This window comes from Leguminivora glycinivorella, chromosome 6, assembly GCF_023078275.1.
Source record: "Leguminivora glycinivorella isolate SPB_JAAS2020 chromosome 6, LegGlyc_1.1, whole genome shotgun sequence".
Classification (NCBI taxonomy): Eukaryota; Metazoa; Arthropoda; class Insecta; order Lepidoptera; family Tortricidae; genus Leguminivora; species Leguminivora glycinivorella.
The window spans coordinates 6,992,125-7,007,904 of NC_062976.1; the positions used below are offsets into that span (position 1 = coordinate 6,992,125).

At 36.0% G+C, this 15,780-nt stretch overlaps 1 protein-coding gene across 1 annotated transcript in view; it reads right to left on the minus strand.

Annotated features, from left to right (window-relative positions):
* LOC125226901 (homeobox protein aristaless-like) overlaps window positions 1-15,780 on the minus strand; it is a 159,765-nt gene that overhangs the window by 15,077 nt on the left and 128,908 nt on the right. Inside the window, 2 exon segments of the mRNA XM_048131078.1 lie at window positions 1,246-1,291; window positions 1,713-1,995. Of these exon segments, the coding sequence (XP_047987035.1) occupies window positions 1,246-1,291; window positions 1,713-1,995 (329 nt within the window).

The window sequence follows — 15,780 nt, forward strand, 5'->3', positions numbered from 1 at the left end:
TCGGGCATACAATTATATAAATTGGCTGTGTTTTAATATTGTGGCGACAAAAAAAATATGAGCCTCAAATATTAAGCGGCATTATTATTGAAAAAACGGCAATCAGTAGTATTTTAGTGAGTAAAAATTCTCATAAGTTAATATCGCAATTTGAAATTCTTGGAACATCTTTATGGTAAGTTATAGTTTATAACGTATAAGATAAAAATTAAATATATTTAAAAGAAAATAGACTAGTATCTTTTACTTATTGTTGATTTAGCGTTTTTGAACAATGTAATTAGGTACAGTAAGCTGCAAAACTGTATGGCGAATTCATTCATAATTTGTGAGTGTGCAAGGGAAAACGTCCCACTTTGTCGATTGCTATAAAGCCGCTTTCTCACTTTATTCATATAAAGATACAAGTAAATCTCGCCTTAATGGTAACCGACAAAGTGGGACGTTTTACTAAACACACTCACATTTTTCCATGAAATTTTTCAGCTCACTGTACACATATATCTAACGAGAGATTTCAATTAGGTATCAGAAAATCAAAATGGCGTATTTCATAGCTATAGCACAGATTAATAATAAGTTACTAACGCTATAGTATCGCCGACTGATCAGGGTGGCTAGCCGAATGGCACAATCGCTCACGAAACGCTCACGAAACGAAGCGCTAGTAGATATCTATCTCTATCGCGCTTGCGTATTGGCGCGACAGAGCCAGCGGCGTATCGCTTTCGTTTGGCGTCGGAGAAATGCCATTCGGCTACGGGGCCTGGCGCGATAGAGATAGATATCTAACTAGCGCTTCGTTTCGTGAGCGTTTCGTGAGCGATTGTGCCATTCGGCTAGCCACCCTGTTCCGTATTTCTCACACTTTTAACAGCCGTGCAACTAAATTGTAACTTCAAATACCCTCTCCATACACCACAGACATTCGCCAACTTTTATTATAGTTATCTCACTGTCTATGTCTCATTCGATTCGGTCCGTTCTGATTAGAGGTTGTAGTGACAAGTCCTTGAAACCCTGGGAAGCGTACCACAGCCATCGCAAATTCAATCTTGTCTTGAACTAAAAAAGCTCATGTTGTAATGGCTGTGCGTTTGCGGTAAAAGAACTATAATTTGTAGCTAATGTTGGCCGCACTGGATTTCATCTGTAATTATTTAATTTGTAGTAATTTGTACTTTGTTAAGTTTACGTTGCCGGTTTGGTATTAAGTTTACTGCTTTGTATGTAATGGACACTTACTTGTATTCTAGCTTCGGTTAATCCGATTTTCATGGCCAGCTCTTCCCTGGAACAACATTAAAAGTTAATTTATTTTACTGATTTAGTAACTAGTTGCGTAATAATAGCACAATTCTCTGAAAATGTATGTTTACGGGTACTTCTATTGCCTCGACTATTTTAATATATGTTGTATGTATATGAAAATATATGGGTGGCAGCGATGAGACAGCTGCAGACGTATTTTTGAGAATGACCGAGTAATTAATAATTAGTTACTTTGGACATAATTCTCAAATAATTTTACCTTGGTTAAATGGTATGAATTGGCTATACCAAGCCAGTGTTGAAGTAATTTCTTAAGTAAAAGAAAATTTCTACGCCTGTCATTTGAGAGGGTTAGTTAGGGGCAGCGTATGCGCAACTGGCAAGATGGCGGGCGGAGAACAATATTAGACAAGCGTTCTAAAAGTCAAGTTAAAACTCACCTAGTAAACACATCAGGGTAATGCGTCCTTGAGAATGCCTTTTCCAACTCCTCCAACTGAAAGCTAGTGAACGTCGTCCTATATCTCCTCTGCTTCCTCTTAGGCGCAAACTCATCAGCGTCATCACTGTCTGCGGATCCTGGCGGAGCGGTGGGGGGAGACTGGTCTGTCCTTAGGTCTGGCGTTCGGGTGAGCTCGGGCGTCGTTCGGGGAGAATCGTCTTTTGGTGGCTCGGCGACTCCCATGCTGAATTTTGGCGGTTGGTATTCTTGGGGATAGTATTCTGGAAAGAAAGGTTGTGGTTAGAGACAATTATGACGTAGATCTATATTTTAGACGTGGTAAATCATATCATATATAACACCTGTCAAACATATTATTGCCAGATACTTAATACTGGTTCTACTAACTCTTAAAAACGCTATGTCTTTTATATGGCATAATGATCTTTATTGTATTTCATGAAAGTTGATATTAGGCTGGTTGAGGATTTTTCCGTAGGATAGTATAGCAAATATCACCACCAACCAACGTCAGGTTAGGGTCAAGTACCCAGAACCCATTTGTGTTATGGATATACTTGATGACCCGCGCGTTAAACCAACCTGTACCGTTTTAATAGATCTAGTTAGTTAGTCAACTACTTATATAAGTTATACACTAAATTTTTAAACATACACCTATCGAATATACTGTAACTCCTGTGTTTTGTGAAATAAAACATTTTTTATCTTTATCTAATCATAATCATCAATAAATCTTTAGGAATTCCATATTAGCTATATATTAATATTATATCTACTGGACATTTGGGTAATACCCGCCTTACAATCGTAATGGTATTACCCAGTGATCCAGAGATTAATTTCATTATTTGTATAATCTTTCTTGCATAAAAGGAAAACTCACAAGACCGTCTCGGATCCAATTAGTGGGCTATAAAACTCCCGTCCTTCTCACAAATAAACAATTGTCTCAAAACCCTCGGCAGTCACGCAAGTCTATTAATTAGATAACAAATTGATTCCCTGACTGACAATTAAGCACCACAACTGACAATTATGAGAGTAATGCGGACCGAACTGCCACTTACTGACACGTGCATTGATTACTTAGACGTCAGTCGTGGTTCGTAAAGGGAACCGAATTGATAAACAGAGTGAATCGGGAGACGTGCGGAATCAACATTATTATTACACAAACATGGGGATGCATCTCTTAGATAAAATTGGCATCTTTGCTAGGCACCCTAACCAGTGTTTCCAGAGTATGTGATCCTGTTATCCCTCACTAGGGACCATTTATATGTTACATTTATTTATTTTATTAAGATACAACCAGTACGGAAAACCACCATAGGACGTTTTGCAAGGTAGCATATAGTATGAACAGATTTAATTTACGATTGCTTGCAATATGTGCTGCGCTCAGAGGTCAATGTAATTTTTGTGGACGACATACACGGAGAAAAAAGTCTCGTCCATGATACCTGAATAGTGTAATCTGAACGAGAAAATCTAGTAAATTCTGGGACAATTGTTCACATAGTATAAATAACTAAACTAGTCTGTTTAAATGCGTTGAGCTTAGTGAACTAGTTATCTTGTAATTGCTACACATTAAAATAGCGTGTATTACTAGAATATTTAGTAATCATAACACGTGGACCGTACAAATAAATAATATTTTCTTGCAGAGCTTAATAAATGAAATGTGACCTTGACAATATATTCTTGTAAAGGTAATATATACATTACGTATCATAAAATAAAAATATTGTAAGGGTCACACAGTCAAATTGTGTGTATTACTAGATTATTCAGTATTTATAACAAATGGAGTGTCTAAATAAACAAAATAATGTAAACTCCACAAGAAATTCTTGTAAAGGTTATAAAACTTTAGTTAGGCCAATAATAGGTATCGTTAAGAATACAAGTCATCTGATATATATTACATTCTCTTCATTTATGTAAACTTCATTAAATGGTTGATAGAACAAGAAAGTTAGTTACAGCAACTGCATTTATGGTACTCTCTAATAAATATACAATTGCGTTAACGTGTTATATTTTTATCGGTACCTATGAATTTGTCTGTGCACTGTATAGACAACTAACATTTCTTGTAAATGTAAAAAAAGGTTTGTTGTCTATACAAGGTGGTTCAGTAGGATTAAAGGCCGAGCCACGCCAGATACGTGTACGTAGACGTGTGCGTGGCGTGCGCGCTGTAAAGTACGAATCTTCAAAAGAGATGATACACCGCTAGACACACACGGGAAACACATCACACAAGCGGTGTAATCTCTAATGAGGATTCGTCATTTACACCGCGTACGCTACGCGCACGTCTACGTACACGTATCTGGCGTGGCTCAGCCTTTAATCCTACTGTACCACCTTGTATAGACAACAAACCTTTTCTTACATTTACAAGAAATGTTAGTTGTCTATACAGTGCACGCACAAATTCATAGGTACCTACCGATAAAAATTCAGGTTGCTAGGACCAGTTCCAAGAGACAGAAGCCTAGAGTTGAAACTGGGATCCGGAAACCTGGGTCACCCAGCATATGGAATGGATGCTATGAGCGGTGAAAATTGGTGAATCTGAAAGTAAATAAAATAATTATATAATTTGTTAAAAAATATATTTCAACGATCCTTAGTGCAAGACTTTGTTCATATATTCGTCAGTGTTACTAGAACCGTCCTTCATTTCGTCCAAAATTTATATTTTGCAGAATTTTTCCACTTTTGTTCCACAGTATGGCATGGGTCACAGGAAACTTGCAACCATTGTAAATCATCTGAAAAAGACATTAAAATTTCTATGAATAAATTTTACATTAATATTCTACGTCCACTTCAGATATATATAAAGACTGTCCACGATAAAAAGTGGTCATATACTCGTATAACATGGTAAATCTTGAGAATAATGAGAATTTATAAGCAGCATGTTTGTCAAATAATTTGTAGATATACTACATTATAAAAATACAAACAAATTATAAACTTTAGGTGGCCTATGAATTTTAGCAGTATGTATCTCATGATAACAATATTTTTTTGTACAGTGTTTTCTTGCAGTCTTTAAGTACAACAGTTTTAATGACAAAAATATTTTTTTAATGTTTAATTATAATAGCCAAAATATACCCTATTACATACTGATTTTACGATAGTAAAAATTTTTCTGATTGTAATCAGATTAAGAAAGTACTGAGATTTTCTAACTTTGCTGAATTCGAATTTTTGACACTTTTTGGCTCTCCATACAAAAACAACTGTCAGTGCTTGGAGTAGAAAGTCTTCCTGACTACCAAAAGTCGAAATGAGTTTCAAAAAGTATTTTTTTGTCTGCTAAGATGTCATTCTAATGTGTGTAAAACAGCTTATAAAAATATAAGTATTTATAAAATTGTGCAAGGAAGCGTGTGAAGTTTGTTAAAAAACACTGTACAAGAAATGAAATGCTTGATGGTATACATTCGGCGAAACCTCAGACACACTAAAGCATTATAAGGAATAGCTTTAATTATTATATAGTTTTATGTATACAGATTTATCAAAATATAATATTGCTTCAAAATGTGCATTCAGGAAGAAAGATTTATCATGTAATGTATGACCACTTTTTATCGTGGACAGTCCTTATTAGTTCAGTATTTAGATTTTGCCCACGTAATGTCGTATGAATTTGTATGCAATGTAAAATGAATACAACATTAAATGCCTTTTTACTCACCATTCTAATTATCTACTAAGTTCTACATGATGTACGGTATGTGACTCACCTGCTTTTGCCAACTCTGCCATCTCCCATCCTTGCAAGAGTTTTTGCACCTCTTCATCCATTTCCTAAAATGGAAACTACCAAACGAATGGATAATACGTAGTGAGTACGTTTAACGATAAATAATATAACCTATTGCGATCCGCGTCCACGCGTGATCTCTCATGACACGTAAATGGCCGCCGACCACGCCGCAAAACATTGCGTTTCGTTACACAAGCAAAACATTTATTTATGCGGACAATATTTTTGTTATAACAATTATTTTTTGGTGTATATTACGAGAATATCATTGTTATTTTTTACAAGAGGCGCAAAGTAAAATCAACTATACTGCTATAGCATTCACTAAGATATACAATGGTACTTAAACATGGCGTTTCGTTACAAAAACGAAACACATATTTATACTAACTAAATACTTTTTCAACAGAACTATTTGTTCACCAGTATACATTACGAGAATATTATTGTCATTATTTACAAGAGCTGCAAAGTAATACCAACTTATAAAACAGTCATATCAACTATACTGCGATGGCATTCGCTACGATACAACTAATAGAGTTGACAGCGATGCGTACATATTTATACAAACTTAATATTTTTAAATATAACTCTTCGTTGAGTTTACATTACAAGAATATTCTTTTTATTTCTTTACGAGAACTACAAAGTAATGGCAACGTATAAAAAGTTACAGGAAGTATACTGTGATAGTAACCGCTAAGATTAAGATTGTAAAGATAATTTTTATTTTTTTGGCATTACAAGAAGCTTCTTGTTAATAGAATTATCGTAACCTTTATTCTATTAGTTGTAAATAAAACTAGAGTTCTCGTATATGTAATTCAAACAGAACTGTTTAGTGCATATTCATGTTTGCTTAGTTCTATTGAATTCAAAATATAGTAAACGTAACAATACAGTTGTTTTTATTACGAGATTGTAGTATCGGTTACGATAAATCTATTTTACTAAACGTTCTGGTAGTATTGTTAAAATATTTTTTTTCCGTGTAATTATATTTTCTCAGCCTGATTTGAACGCGAAAAATATTAGACCTGAAACGGTGTGGATCGGATATGTTAGAGTAAAAAACGTTTTTATTTGAACAAAAGTCGCTATTCGATTTATCATGGCGCAGATGACATCTTACTCACATCTAAGGAGCATTATTTGAATATGACAGTACACATTCAGTTCTAGGTCGTAGAATAGACTAATGATACGACCTTTTGACATAGTAGTGTTTGTAGCTTAAATATGTATTTTATATTTTTGTAGTCGACATCTAGCGCCAAGTAACGGATTTATTAGTACCACCCTCTAACACTAGATGTCACGAGTGTCGCGACAAATTAAAACGATTTCAATACTTACTTACTTACTGCGATGGCTCAGCGACCCGGAGTGGATCTTGGCCTCAGACACAATATTCCGCCATTCGCTCCTATCCTGTGCGATCTGATGCCACTCAGTCACTTGAAGGTCACACAGGTCTTTCTGGACCTCATCGATCCATCGGTACCTGGGCCTTCCGACCGGCCGTTTTTCAGTAGATCGCCACAAGTGAGCTCTTTTGGCCGCACGATCCTCTCCCATCCTCTCCACATGGCCGAGCCATCGCAGACGAAAAGCCTTGCTCTCGCCGATGACGTTGGGCTTGGTCACTAGCTCTTCCACCTCCAAGTTCTTCCTGACTCTCAACGATTTCAATAACTATTATCAACTTATATTTATATTACGTTATAACGGGCACTCTATATTTCAATTTCAATACTAGTTGCATGTTTACGAATTAGGGTCAACAGTGGTGGACATTTTCAGTCCCCTTTTCCAAAATGGAAAAAACCGTACAATAAACAAGTTCAAGGGGATTTACATTTTCCCGTATCTTAGTCGTCACGTTGTCAATTACAATTATAATATTTCCGTGCGGTGATTATTTCGTCATTGTGTAATTAGTAATTACTGTTTTCTTAATTGAGGACTTTGTTTTAGCTGTCAAGGAAATTATGGATTTATTCTTAATTCTGCTATGGTGTTTTCTTTTATAATTTATTAATGTCATAATAATTAAAGTAATTATTAAAAAATACATTATAAAAAGAGCTCAGATGAAAACCTTGATATGAAAATTATATTCTTTGACGGTTAAATACTTATGATGTCCCTAAAGCCACTCACAAAAAAACTTGTGATCATCGAAGTTTGACTTTGATTGAATAAGCAAAAGTGTAGGATTAATCAATAGATGAGAAAATGATGTTGATAGCATGTCGTAAAACGCCTGACGCGAATCAACTCAATTGTTTGTATGTCTTTCCCACATTGGAAACCATTGGGCATTCCGGACCTTGCAGACGTGTGCAGAGTCGGAATTAACAGGTGGAGGCCTTTTTGACACTTTAATGAAATGTGAGGGGTACACCGAGCGGATGCTGCCATTACCCTTGTCCTGGGACGCACACAGAGGTAGCACCTATCAGGGTATTTGAGAATTGATTGTAATAAAAGCAATGGTTATTTTTATCGTCTATTACAAACTACTTTTACGCCCGAGGGATCATATGCAAGTCGAGGGCCAAGAAATGATACGCTACGTTTAGTTTGTTCTGACTGTACGACAGTTGAGTTTAAACTGATCTGTAGATCTGACTGTAGTCATTGTAACCCTCAGAATTGTCAGCAACAAAGTTGTATTCGAACACAAATTAATTATGGCTAGCGAAAAATTGTACTAAATTAAGTTAAGTACTGCGTACATAAATAAGTAATGACTGAGCCAATCAATGATGCCCTAGTTAAGATCTAATTAAGTGTGTAGCCTCGGTGCATCCTAAGTTTCACTGGAGAAGGCCGTCTGATACTTTGTTGCACTTGCACTATGGGACTTGTATTGAAGTTGTGTAGAAGCGAAGTGCAGAGAAATACAAACTACGACGAGTTATGAATTAATTCCTTCTTCGCAAGTGTTTTGTACAGTCAAGTGCAAAAATACGTATCGATTTTATCCGCTCAAAAATATGTACCGAGACCTTATTCCGCCGACATAAAGTGCTATGGGACATATTTTTGATAAGTTGTACGCACCCATATTTTTACACTTGACTGTACGACGTTTTACACAGTAGCTGTACAGTCAACTAATTGGAACCCTAGGCCACTGTAGAACTAAGTCATAGTGACGTTATAAATCAGATTGTAAGAAATCTCTTACAGCTTCAACAGCTTGTCATTTTGACATGGTTGTAGAGTGGCCTAGGGTTCCAATTGGTTGACTGTACATATTTATACTACATATCGTCACTACTTTTAAAAAACTTGTATCTTCGTCTGTCAATGAAAAGAAAATTGTAGTATGTATGGAATACATATAGACTTACTGTGTTTTAACTTTGAGGAGCAGCGTGAGATACGAGATTTTTTCAAAGTAGTGACGATATGGCTCTTTCTGCTTTTGGCCTATGCAACTATTTGCGTAATCAGCTCATTACCTCATTAGTGCGGTAATATAGCGCCATGAGTACTGTAAAGAACAATACAACATCTTTCAGTCATCAATCCTAGAGGTAATTTTTCCAAGCGGATAAGAGCTGTCATGAACCGTAGCAAAATGCCGCCATGAAGTGAATGATAGGACGACCTATAGTTTGTCTGCTAATAAATTTTTTTAAACATTTTTTTATCTACATATCATTACAAAGGCAATGATATATTTTTAAGGGTAGACTTTCTATTTTTTTCTGTTTTGAAAATATTACATTCTTCGGAAATACGCAGGCAAAAATGATCTGGCGAAAAAATAAAAAAATAAAACATTGTGCAAGTAGATCGCATTTATCGTCACACAAAGATTTATTTATAAAGTTATAAACCCTTTACGCAGTAACATTGTCGTACGTGTATAATTTACTTGTAATTTGGCCTGTTCTCGTAATCAATTATTATGTAGGTTTAATTGTTATTGCCTCAATCAAGCTGATTACGGTATTATGCCGCTAATTGGGCTGCCATTATGTTCTGCTCAATTACGAGGTGTCTTGGAAACAATACTAAGTTATACGTCAACCATTGTATCTGCTTTGAATGATTCCGGGATGAAAGTTGTATAGTAGTAAGAGCGTACACCCTTCTTAAAGGCCGGCAACGCACCTCCAACACTTCTGGCGTTTTGGGTGTCCATGGGCATCAGTGATCGCTTACCATCAGGCTACCTGTCTGCTCGTTTGCCTCCTATCCCATAAAAAAAAGTATGAACTAGCTTTTTCCTGCGTCTTCGTTGTAGCTACAGGCTACAGGATATGTAGCCAAATGCACAAACGGTTACGATAATGATGAAGCGATGGATCACTCCAAATCGAGTCAACCCATCGTGAATGAATTCCTCGCCTTTCTACAACTGAAGAACAAGCTGTTGCTGGAAAGATGGATGCGGCTGCTGCTATGCAGATGAGTTCTCGTGCGTCGACTGTTTTTTTATTATTATTTAATTTCATGACGCATTGGATTTATCTGTAATGTCCTTGAAATATGTTTTCAAATAAATAAATAATATTATCGTAGTTAGCTACCCGCAGTCGAAATCCACAAACGTCTTGTGTTGTGTGACGTTGGGGTGCCCTGTGTGCGTAGGCGAATGCACACACGCTCACTATAATATCTCTTTCGTAGATATACATCTCTATTGCTCTTGCGTATTGGCACGACAGAGCCAGACTACCTTTCGCGGCGTTTCGTTTTCGTTTCGCGATGCAGAAATGCCATTCGGCTACGACACATCTGTCTCTGTTGAGTCTATTAGGCGGTGGCTGTTTTAGCTACCGCTATTGTCTTTCTGTATTCGACTGCATTTCCATCGGCGTCTAGCGTCAACGATTGCCATTTCACCTAGTCCGGCTGAAGACAATCGCTTGCGCTCCGATAACACAATGCTAAGCCTCTCTATCGGTCTTCCAAATTAGTTACAATTAAACAAAAGTTAAAAACTTGCTCTGTGGTCATATCTCCCGTCGAAAGACTCGGAAGACACACGGAGCAAGTCAGCTTCTTCTACTTTTCTAGCTACTTTTCCACCATGACGTGATAACAACGTAAACATTATCAGAAAGTGACTAAACATTTCTAATGTTATATGTACAATGTTTCTGCTAAAGTCCGTTACGTTACAGTTTAAGCACATTATCTTTTATAGCTTTAAGTAAATCTTGATAAACAAGTCAACGACATAAAATATGTACAAAACATGCTTACTAACATTTACAATAATTAAAGCAGACATTCCTTTTATTCATAAAACTGTGTCATAACTTTGATTTAACCGCATTATGACATTAATGTGATTATGCTGTACGCTCGTTTATTTTTATTATTTTAAGTATTTCAGACTGGGGAAACATTTTATGGGTACCGTACCGTAAGGTTTTTCTACCTGCCTTGCGAAATATTAAAAAGTATCAGTAGTCGACAGTGTACTAGCCACTGTCAATCTTAAATCATTATCAATGAGTGACAGGAGAGCACAAGAGAGCAAATATTGAACTTGAGGCAGATGATGGAAAACGCCAGGGCTCTATGACTCATAGATTTTGCCAATGCTCTTGATTGCATGAGTTGGGTGGACATTTTCGAAGTCATGACAGGTCGGTGTAACAGACCATCTTATCTTCCTTATCTTCACTGAAAAATGTCTTGGTTGAATTTACGAATCTTTTATTGGTTGATTACTATTTCGTAAAATTTAGTGTAATTTTAGTTAATATTACAAAACCTGCAAGATTGAAGCTACGAAACCAACTTGTGTTGATGTCGTAAACAAGTATTTTTGTAGATTTTAGCTCCAAGATATGTTAAATTTACCAAACAGTAACAGTATACTTTACAAAACTTCTAGTTTAGTAAATTTTACAAAATTTCCTTTTAGTTTTTGCAAATACAACACGTTATCCATACCAAACTGTATCAATAAAATTTACAAAACTTTACGTTTAGTAAACAATACAACATTTCCTTGTAGATATTAGCAAACACAATTTGTTAAACTTACCAAACTGTGTAAGTATAATATACAACACTATTACTTTAGTAAAAAACGCTAAATCTCTTTGAGAACTTCAGCAAAGCAGTTACTTACACTTACCAAACTGTGTAAGTAAAGTTTACAAAACATTGAGTTAAGTCAATAATACTAAATTGGTTTATTACATTTAACTAAATCTGACAATTGATTTTAAGAAAGTGCTAAGAAAGTTCATTTTTATCTTTGCTTTAGTTAAAAAAACAAATACATTTTTTATTAAATCTGACGAAACTGTAAACTTGATTATACGAAAATTTCGTAACGTAAAGAGTATAATCTACAAACATTCATTATTAATTTTAAGACCATAACTTTAGCAAATATATCTTTCAGTACATTTTACGCAACTGCAAAGTCAATTTCACAAAAGTTACATTGTAAAAATAACATAATTTACAAAACATAATGCTTACATTTTAAAACCTTTACTTTAGTAAACAGAACTAAACACTTTTTTAAATTAAAGAAAATTTCAAAGTTGATTTTACGCAACTGCGATGTTGATTTTACAAAACAATCAGGTTTAATTTTACAATCTTTACTTTAGTTATTCTAAATATTTTCTTTATTAAATTTAACGAAACCCCAAAGTTCATTTTACAAAAGGTACACCGCAATATAAAGAGCTGAAGCGACGAAACATTCACGATCAATTTTAATACCTTTACTTTAGTAAATGTAACTAAAACTGTTATTATTTTTACGCAACTGCAAAGTTAATTTTACGAAGGATACATCTTGAAAAAATCTTTCATTTCAACATACAGAATACATTTTACAACCTTAAACAGAACTAAATCTTTCCAGAGAATTAACTAAATTGAAAAATTGATTTTACGAAAGCTGTAACACAAAAAAAGTATAATTTACAAAATAGTCACGATCAATTTTACAACTTTTTAATTCAGTAAATGTAACTAAGCCTATTATTAGATTTTACGCAACTGAAAAGTTGATTTTACAAAAGTTGCATAGTGAAAAGTTTATAATTTACAAAAAAAATAAGTTAAATTTTAAAACGTTTACTTTAGTCATCAGAACAGAACCAAACCTTTTTAACCCGAATATAATAACCTCCTTCTTCTTTAATTTCAGTAAAGAAATCGGTTAAAAAGTCAAAATTACCGTACATTTCAAATAAAATGAATATATATGTTATGGACCAAGTGATAAATCGGGCACTATACATAATGCCCGGGCATTATGAATAATGCCCATTGTGAGTGGGCAGTTTGATAATAACTATTCAAATAATTAAATTGCCCGGGCATTATACATAATGCCCATCCTCTGTTGGGCAAAGTAATAATTACACATCGAATAGCTGAATTTTGCCCGGGCATTATACATAATGCCCATCCTCTGTTGGGCAAAGTAATAATAACACATTGAATAGCTGAATTTTGCCCGGGCATTATACATAATGCCCATCCTCTGTTGGGCAAAGTGATAATAACATATCGAATAGCTGAATTTTGCCCGGGCATTATACATAATGCCCATCCTCTGTTGGGCAAAGTGATAATAACATATCGAATAGCTGAATTTTGCCCGGGCATTATACATTGTGCCCATCCTCTGTTGGGAAAAGTAATAATAACACACCTAATAACTGAATTTTGCCCAAGAATAGAGATTTTTTATTTTATTTACACAAAGAAAATTACACAGTATGAGAATCCATACTAATATTATAAATGGGAAAGTGTCATAACGTCGGCGGCCTGCTGAACGGATCACCGGAATCTGGCTACCACAGTCTCACCTCTCGACAACCTTTCAGCCACTCATTAAGTGTTGCTCTGTTGTCGCACCGTATGTGCGGCCGTTTTGCAGGGCCCACTCAATGAGTTGGCAAGTCACCGCCTGTCTTTTACAATTGTGAGACTTATTGTCAGGTGCCCGATAGTTTCCTCCCATAGCCCTCTATCCAGTTCATCCAACTTATAAAACAGTAACCCATGACTTTAGCTCCCATCGTAGCACAAAAGTGCTGCACTGCAATAGTCTTTGCACCTGGCGGGGACCATCTACGGTTGTATCACATCATATTATGCGCTCGGGGTAGTATCCGCCACGTGTATCCCTTGCCTTTAGATTAAAATGTCTTAAACGGTCTCTGTGCTGTTGGCTTTGGCCCCACGCATGCCTCCCAAAGGTCCACGCATGTCCACGATCCAGAGATATGCAAAAGACACACCGAATAGCTGAATTTTGCCCGGGCATTATACGTAATGCCGATTCTCTGTTGGGCAAAGTGATAATAACATACCAAATAGCTCAATTTCGCCCGGGAATTATACATAATGCCCGTCCTCTGTTGGGCAGAGTAATAATAAAACATGTAGCAAAGCTAATAGATGGATTGGCGCAGCTTCAGCAGACTTTCGTGCCGATCTGTTCAAGAGACTGTATGCAGTTTCATATCAAACTACAAAGGACACCGTCGCGAGCCGCCTGCAGTGCCGTAGGACCTCTCGATGTCAAGGATGGCTAAGAACTTATAATCAATGATTTAGAGTTAAACGACAAGTCCGACATAGGCCGCAGATCAGAGCTCGCTTCGAGCCTTAGTGAGACATAGATGATGTCGGGGGAGGGCGAAAGCCATAAGGCAGAGCTAACGGTAAGCGCTATCATAAAAGTGTACTTTCACGCATGGCAAAGATGGTGAAACGCCTAGTTTGTTTAGTAGGTATGACCAAGTGTGTGGATAAAATAGCACTTTAGGTGTCAAAAAGCAATTGTTAATAAACTTAGATGATGAACTAGCTCTGCAGAATGCGTACGTAAATGCATGCTGTTCCTTAAAATGCATAAAAATCACTATATGTATGCCTTTCAGATTTGAGGAGTTCCCTCGATTTCTCCAGGATCCATCATCAGAACTGGGTTCTGATAAAAATGAGACCAATATGTATGCATATACATTCAATAAAAAAAAATTCTAAATCGGTCCAGTAACGGCAGAGATATCGTGGAACAAACATAAAAAAAAATACGGACGAATTGAGAACCACCTTCCTTGAGATTTAAGGGCGGCGGTTAAAATGTATGCTTATTCAAGAAAGCGCAATTTACATTTTATTATTTTTTAGGAAACACCCAGTATACTTATTAAACTTATTATCAAATTTCCCAACAATCACGTAGCAGTATCATAATGCCCGGGCAATGTGGTAAAAAATGGCGTTCAGACAAACCTGTTAAACTTATTATCAAATTGCCCAACGATTACGTAGCAGTATCATAATGACCGGGCAGTGTGATAAAAAATGGCGTTCATGCAAACTTGTTAAACTTATTATCAATTTGCCCAACGATCACGTAGCATTATCATAATGACCGGGCAATGTGATAAAAAATGGCGTCTAGACAATGATTAATCACTTTGCCCAATACAGCTAGGCATTATTCATAATGCCCGGGCATTATACATAATGCCCTTATTAATCACTTGGTCCATAACATATATACATTAGTTTGTAATTATGTTATTACGAGTTTCACAGTTTGTATATAACTATACGATACTTATTAGGAAGGTTACTGGCTTATCTATGCCAAGCTACAATTGATATTTTTTGTCCTTCAATTCGTCAATATTTCCTCTTTTAATCTATAATCAGTTTAAAGACTTCCATGTTTTTGTTTTACTTACATATTAATATTGTGGAATTACAATTATTTACCAAAGTAAACTATTAAAATCAACCCAACCTCCTATGTATTTTACTATTTTATAGCTTTGCGCACGAGTGCATGAGTGAGAGGGCGAGATATCTAAACAAGCGTGCGCGCACGGGACAATGCGCATGCCCTTCTCACCCCTTTCACCTGCACAGCGCAGTGTTGCCAGGCACCCCACTTTTTCACTTTTTTCAATGCGATTTTGATATTGGCCCGCTATCCATGTTAAGCTAATTCGAATCCGTTTTTTAGGGTTCCGTGGTCAACTAGGAACTTTTATAGTTTCGCCATGTTTGTCTGTCCGTTCGTCCGTCCGTCTGTCCGTCCGCGGATAATCTCAGTGACCGTTGTTAGCACTAGAAAGCTGAAATTTGGTACCAATATGTATATCAATCACGCCGACAAAGTGGTAAAATAAAGTGGAAAAAATGTTTTGTTAGGGTACCCCCCCTACATGTAAAGTGGGGACTTATTATTTTTTTTCATTCCAACCCC